At 38.8% G+C, this 8,022-nt stretch overlaps 1 protein-coding gene across 1 annotated transcript; it reads right to left on the minus strand.

The window, feature by feature from the left end:
* Positions 1-628: 628 nt before the first annotated feature.
* LOC135205247 (protein rtoA-like) lies at positions 629-1,204 on the minus strand. Its single transcript, XM_064235595.1, has one exon. The coding sequence runs from the start codon at positions 1,202-1,204 to the stop codon at positions 629-631; it is 576 nt and encodes a 191-aa protein (XP_064091665.1).
* Positions 1,205-8,022: the final 6,818 nt, after the last annotated feature.

Raw genomic sequence — 8,022 nt, forward strand, 5'->3', positions numbered from 1 at the left:
CATATCTGTGGTACGATATCTATCTATCTATGTATATATATGATAGATATATATATTATATATATTATATGATATCTATATATATATATATATATATATATATATATATTATATATATATATATACGTTCCGTAGGCCCTTTTCCCATAAAATAAAGTAACTTCAGAGGATATATATTTAGTAGTTAATTGCCCGCTCGTATTTCAACTGTTGAATCGCGGATTGGGACTACAGACGTGCATGTACGTGTGTACGTGTATGTCGTCTGCGTGTACGTACGCACGAAAGCGCGCGCATAGCCGCTGCCGCCGCAGCATCATCCTTTGGACTTGTGGACGCAGTGTGAAGCGAACTTAATTACTGTGTGAAGTCGGCCATATAACACCTCTTGATTACTACACTGGCAGGTGACGCTCTGTGATGCCTGGGGTCTGACCCCGTGACGCTACTGCTGCTGCTGCTGCCGCTGCTGCCGCGGCGTGACGCTATGTGACAAAATGAGATAGATGACGGACCAATGGCACTTATTGGCCTCCTATTTTGCGATTAATTTCAATTCCATCATGGCGAGGCGACGGCAGACGACGACTCCCTTGACAGGGTTCCAGCGAGGAAGACAGCTCGCGCCTCAATCACTTTTCTGGCTCCTCCTCTTCTTTCTTCTTCTTCGTCTGCTGCCGATGCTGGATCCACTGATGCCAACATTCGCGCAGTCACTTCCTCTATTGATGCCAACATTAGCACAGTCACTTCCTCTATTGATGCCAACATTAGCACAGTCACTTCCTCTATTGATGCCAACATTCATGCAGTCACTTCCTCTATTGATGCCAATATTAGTGCAGTCACTTCCTCTATTGATGCCAACATTCGCGCAGTCACTTCCTCTATTGATGCCAACATTAGCACAGTCACTTCCTCTATTGATGCCAACATTAGCGCAGTCACTTCCTCTAATGATGCCAACATTAGCACAGTCACTTCCTCTATTGATGCCAACATTAGCAGAGTCATTTCGTTTAATGATGGCAACGTTGGCATAGTCACCTTCTCTATTGATGCCAACATCAGTGCAGTCACTTCCTCTATTGATGCCAACATTAGCAGAGTCACTTCGTTTAATGATGGTAACGTTGGCATAAGTCCACCTTCCATTATGGTCAACATAGCCCAGTCCAAACCTCCTTATTGGATTGCCCAACATTCAAAGCCAGTCACTTCCTATAATGATGCCAACATTAGTACAATTTCTTCCTCTAATTAGTCTATTAATAGCATTATTGGCAGAGTCACTTCCTCTATGGATGCCAACATTAGTGCAGTCACTTCCTCTACTGATGCCAACATTAGCACAGTCACTTCCTCTATTGGTACCAACTTCTTCTACTGATGCCAACTTCGACGCAGTCACTTCCTCTAATGATGCCAACATTGGTGCAGTCACTTCCTCTACTGATGGCAACGTTGGCGCAGTCACTTCATCTATTGATACCAACATCAATGCAGTTTGTTGTTTCATTGATGTCAAAAGTAACCAATGGCTTCTCCTAGGAACTTCCTCTACCGATGCCAATATTAACAGTCAATTCCTCTACTGATACAAGCATCAATGCATTCACTTCCTCTACTGATGCCAACATCGACTCATTCACTTTCTATATTGATGCCAACATCAACAGTCACTTCCTCTATTAATGCCACCGTTAGGGTAGACACTTCCTCTATTGATGTTGTTTCACTGATGCCAGCAACAGTGCAGTCATTTGTTCAACTGATAACTTAGATGCAGTTCCTTGTTCCACAGATCCCAACGCTGCTGTTGTGGTTGGCCCCAATGACAGAAAAATTGACTATTTCATTCGACATTGCTACCACTACCGTCACAACATCTTGCTCCAACCTAAGTTTTTCGCTTGCTTTGCTGAGACCAGCATTGCTGGTACCACTCGCTCCACCCATGTCAAGATTGTTGTATACGTTCGATCCATTCTTACAAAACTGTTATGTATCAATATTGCCTTAAATGACAATAAAGAGGCTGCACCACTGCTGGTAACAACCAGTGTATGAATAGTAAAAGTTCAATAAACAAATGGGCTTCCATTATCTCATATTCTTGCCAGATTACACACAACAACGCATGATCTTCCTTATTGCCAGATGGTGTCACCAAATATAGGTCAAAAATTCTCTAGAGTGAAAGGAACTTAGGCTGGAGATTTCGTAAATGCAAAATCACCACGAGATTTAAAAACTCAACATCAATAGAAATATTAATGTCATGATTGGGCATCTCTCAGTTACCTTGTCATGTTCACGCAACTCTTCTAGATTTTGTTATTACACTCGAGATAACCAAAATACCTTTCTTTTTAGAGAGGAAAGCATTGATATAAAATATCAGAAATGAATTCAAGAAAATATCCTGCAAAGCAGGAAAGAAGTAAAAGTAAAAAAAAAAAAGAATAAATAAAAAGAATATCGTCTTCAACACCATATTCCAGATATCGCAAAGACATTACAACTATTCTTCCGTCGGTTGCCAAAACTCTTTCTTTTTCACTGCACAAGATAAATAATACCATGCCAGGGCCCTAAGGTTCATTTTCCTTTGGGAAACAAATGGCAATATCGACCTTGCGTCTCTTCCTCCTACTCCTCCTCCTCCTCCTCCTCCTCACAGGTCCGCAGAGAAGTAAGATGTTGGAGGGTGATGGTATGGGGTGGGGGGGGGGGGGGGGGGTGGGGGGGGGGGGGGGGGGGGGGGGGGGGTGGGGGGTGGGGGTTAGGGTTGAGGAGGAGAAGGCTCCTGGCAGGAGTCGTCGACGTCGTCGTCGTCTTCTTCTTCTTCTTCTTCTTCTTCTATTTTATATGCAAATACCTTTAGAAATCCATTCGCGACTCGGATTGAGATAGCGGCTCCCTCTCTTAACACAAAGATTATCTTCGCATCAGAGGGACTCCAGGTCTCTTTATTTGTTTTTCCCAGTTTTTTTCCTTCGCTTTTGTAGTTGCAAAACAAGGAAAGGCTGCAATGACTTCCTAGGATTCGCCTTATTTCTATTTCTCTATCTTGTGTTTTGCACTGTTCCAATAACAGGGGAATTAATTCTACTACGTGTGATGAAGACTCTTGAATCTCACGATTCTTAAAATCTCCCCGATCTTTTGCACAACTCCAAAAAGAAGGAAAGTCTATACAAGACTAAGATTCTCCCCATTTCTATCCGAGTTTCTCTTTATTTTCTCTCTCTTTTTTCTTGCACTATTCCAAAAATAGGGTTAGTCTACACTTGCTTAAGAATATTAAATTTCACTGCTTCAAAACTTGGGTAGTTTATATATGACTGAGAACCTTCCCACTGCAACAAGCTTCAAGCTTCTTCTTGTGCTTCAACGCCTCTAAAACAAGGGAAGTCTACAAGCGATAAAAATCTTCCTATTAATTTTACTCGTCTTTCCTCGTCATTTGGAAATCCGCAAAGTAAGACGGTTTCTTTAGGTGGGACACCTCTCTCATCTACGCAACAATATCGTGTCAGTTACCTTCATCCAAAAAAGGAAGATTTGTTTCATTCCTAACCTATCCGGTCTAACCAGTAAACCTAAAAATTCCAAAAATGCTTTTAACTGGTATTTTTCGTCCATTACGCTAAAGGACTAATAGGGCGATGGCTTTATCATACTAAATCGTTATCCTGCAGTTTATTTTAACTCCTTGAAGAGTCTGTATCATCCCAAATCTCTTGTGTCCATGTTTTTGAGAAGTCCTGCACATCAATTTTTCAACTGAATGTAAAAAATAAGTGTACATTTTACTACAAATTGTGGACGAACACTTTTACTAAAATTTTTTTTAATCCGTTTTTGGGTTTAGCAGGATAATTTAAATTTTCAACGCATCTTAAGAAAGGTTTTGTAATTCTGGATATATAATCTTTGCTCAAACAAAGCGTTTCCCGTATTCATATTACACAAAGTTGAATGCGAACAGAAACAGACACCGGGTGTTGCTCAATCAACTCATGATGTTTGACCAAAGATTCCTGTAAATTTGATGCCAGTTTACAAGTTTATAAATGAATATTCATATTTCGAATAGAAAATATATGACAAACACCAAAAAATAATTTCGCACATCATTGGAAGAATGTGAAAAAACGTAGTAACAATTCGACAAAACCTTTCAGATTAAAATGTCAATACTTATTTTCATAAACATCTCACCGCAAAGCGGTAATTCATTTACAAACACAGAGCTACGGACGAATAGCGGTTAATATCGCGGTATGCCACTCAGATGTAGCGGGTTCGCGTCTCCCATAGGGTGATGATAAAAAAAAAAAAAAACTGGCTCTGGCTCTGTATTATGATCAGTTACTGCTGCAGTGTGGGGTCTGCGGTGGGAGGTTGAAAACAAGATTCTTTGGAAGATGCAGTTTCAAGTCAATGGCCCCTTTGGTGTGCTTCCTCCACGTGAATAGGTTTTGCTTGCTGAAATAATAATAATAAGAATAATAATAATAATAATAATAATAATAATAATAATAATAATAATAATAATAATAATAATAATGGAGGAAGAATTGTACACTTCCTTCGTTGACACAGTCTCTATTCTCCGATGATATCGACCGACTGTGAAGAAGCCAAAATTACAAAGTAAACCTTCCATATCGAGAAAGAGACGAAGAGAGCCACAGAAGAAAACGATAAAAACAATGATTAGGAGAAACTAAAAATGATGGGGCGGGGGGTAGGGGAGGAAAGTCCCCTTCTGGAAATCCTCGGGTTAGAAGAAGCAAGAGGCCTAAACTAATCGCCTTCCTTAAATATTGTAATTGATCATAACGTCCCTTCCACTCTCTCTCTCTCTCTCTCTCTCTCTCTCTCTCTCTCTCTGTGATCCATCGGAGGCATCAGAGACTCAATTTATCTCCTATCAAGGATTGACCGTCGACGCCGATTGAGGTGGAGATGAACCATGATGAAACGGGAAATGGCGCAGGGGAAGGAAGGAGGAAGAGCTATAAGGCAAAAGGAGAAGAACGGGAATGCCGATAAGCCCACTGACGTCTCGGGCAGAAATCTTAAAAGAGTCAAGGTTATCTGAATAGAAGTACTCACGCATTTTTTTGCATCTATTCATTAGTTTAATTAATCTTTTCTTTTTTGATAAGTTTAATTATTTTTTTTCTTTTTGATGAGTGAGATCTCTCTCTTTTTTTCTCTTTCTCTGTATTCTCCCTCACCTGAATAATAATATTAATAATAATAATAATGATAATAATAATAATAATAAATGTATATAGCTCTTCACAGTAAGCGTCTTCCCATTTTGGGGAGAGGGGAGTGGGTTATTTTTTCATGAGGGGGGTTGGTACAGAAGCCTCCTGTAGCGTAGCCACGTTCCCATTCTCATAAAATCTTTTGAGGATGACGCTAGTACCCGATCTTTTATATATATATATATATATATAGTATATATATATATATATATATCATATATATATATATACGTATGTGTGTGTAAGTATAATATATGCAAAAGAAAATAAAGCAGCTGTAATTTACTTAAAAAGTAAATTACAGCTGCTTTACAATTCGACTTCAAAGCAAAAATATAAATTCATTCATATCATCTCTAATTATTCCTCTGTTCTCTCTCTCTCTCTCTCTCTCTCTCTCTCTCTCTCTCTCTCTCTCTCTCTCTTCCCACCTACACCTACACCAGTGAACTAACCACCAGGTACCTAAATAGTAACTTTTCAGGTAAAGGGCCTCCTAGGTTGCTTTGTTGGTCTTCCCCGGGTATCGAACTCGAGGCAATTACAAGACGAGGCAAGGTGGCCACCACGAAGAGAGAGAGGCCATTATTTCAAGAATTCCCTGAGAGAGAGAGAGAGAGAGAGACAAAGAAAAACAGGCCAAAGGAAATGCTAAAATATGCCGCTCGCCTTAATAGGCATCCCTCTCGAGTTCTTAGATGCCATAATGACGAATGGAAACTCATTAGCAATCATTAGCATTTACATCAGACTACCCATTTGGAACTCTCTCTCTCTCTCTCTCTCTTTCCCTCTCTCTGCCGGCACCTGCTCCTCCTATCCCAACATCCTCTCTCTCTCTCTCTCTCTTCTCTCTCTCATCTCTCTCTCTCTCTCTCTCTCTCTCTCTCTCCGCACCAAGTCTAATTTACGATGGAACCATCAAAGACACTTTTGATATTTAAATAAAGTCTGGCTGTGCGTGTGTGTGTTCGAAAAGGAAGAACAGACACACACACACATATATATATATATATATACATATAAATATATATATATCTATATATATATATATATATATATAGTATATATATATATATATATATATATATTTATATCTATATATATATGTGTGTGTGTGTGTGTGTGTGTGTGTGTGTGATACTATACCCCTGGAATCTGGTAAGACGCTAGTATATTTTTGCCGAAATCTGCCAAACAGCGGTCCACCTCACCAAAAAAAGACTAGATATTCTGACATTTCTCCTTGTGTGTGTGTGTATGTTTTAAACGCATTTTCAACTAATTAATATTCGGAGAGAGAGCGAGTATAATTAATATGGCTCAGGCAGGCTAATTAGTAGCCTTCCTCATTACCTCTTGAAATTGGATCGCAAACACTACCAGAACTATCATAGGTGCGGTTTGTCAGGTGTTCCCCCCCCCCCCCCCCCAAACCCCCAAACCCCGCCATTAATAAATAAGTGGTCAGGTTCACTTGCTTCATTCCGCTCTTTTGTATACTTTGGGTTCGGATGCTCTGAATGCCCAAAAGGGCATTGGTGTATATAGGCATACTCACGTCAATCTGTTAATGTGTATAAATATATATATAATATATATATATATATATATATATATATATATATATATATATATATACAAACACCAGCTGAAGCCACTGGGAATTGTTCAAAATGAGAAGACAGAGTGACAAGTACTTTCGTTTATTTAACACATCGAATGTACTTGGTGCTGTCTTTTCATTATGAACTTCATAATATGTATATATATATATATATATATATATATATATATATATATATAAATATATAAGCAATTCTGGTTTAAAACTAGGACTATATTTCGGTGGAAGTTAGTCCACGTTAGTATAGTCCTTAGCCTTTTATACTTGAGACGTATCCAGTTGTAACAGAAGAATTTTTCTATATCATATATATATATATATATATATATATATATATATATATATATATATATATATATAATGTAAAACTGTGTGCGTATGTTGGAATCGACTTCGCATGTTGGAATCGACTTCAGGAAGATACAAAAATAACGTAGAAAATTCCCCCTAAGCATAGACAGACAATAAGACAAGAGACTTGAGTTGATTCAAAGGGAAAGGCATGTTCTGAAGACAACATACGCGCCAGATAGCGAAACAAATACAGGCCCATATCCCAACGAATTCCAAACTACCAGTTCAAAGGGTAGACCACAAGAGCCCCAGATCCACCAGGGAATCTGAATAAGAAATGAACCTAACTGATCAAAATCGAGGAGGTGCAGATGATAATGAAGATGATGACGATGCAATGATGAGATTGTTGTCATATCACAATTCCTGTAAACACATCGTCGTCACCTTCAGCGGACGCGACGCCAGATGAATTCAAATTCCTCTATTGAGCGAATATTAGATTTAACATAGCAATTATTATTATCATTATTATTATTCAGAAGACGAAACCTATTCAGATGGAACAAGCCCACCACAGGGGCCGATGACTTGAAATTCAAGCTTCCAAAGAATATTAAGGTGTTCATTTGGAAGCAATAAGAGGAGGTGAAGGGAAATGCAGAGAGAGAGATATCACTTATTCAAAAAGAAAATAAAATTTATAAATAGCTAAGTAGTCTTAGCGTCTTGTGAAAGCCAGTGTTTACCCAGCGATTGTTAACTTTCAGGATACAGTTTTTGCGAGAGAGATTATGGACATAACCGTCCAAG

Source organism: Macrobrachium nipponense, chromosome 49 (assembly GCF_015104395.2).
Source record: "Macrobrachium nipponense isolate FS-2020 chromosome 49, ASM1510439v2, whole genome shotgun sequence".
Classification (NCBI taxonomy): Eukaryota; Metazoa; Arthropoda; class Malacostraca; order Decapoda; family Palaemonidae; genus Macrobrachium; species Macrobrachium nipponense.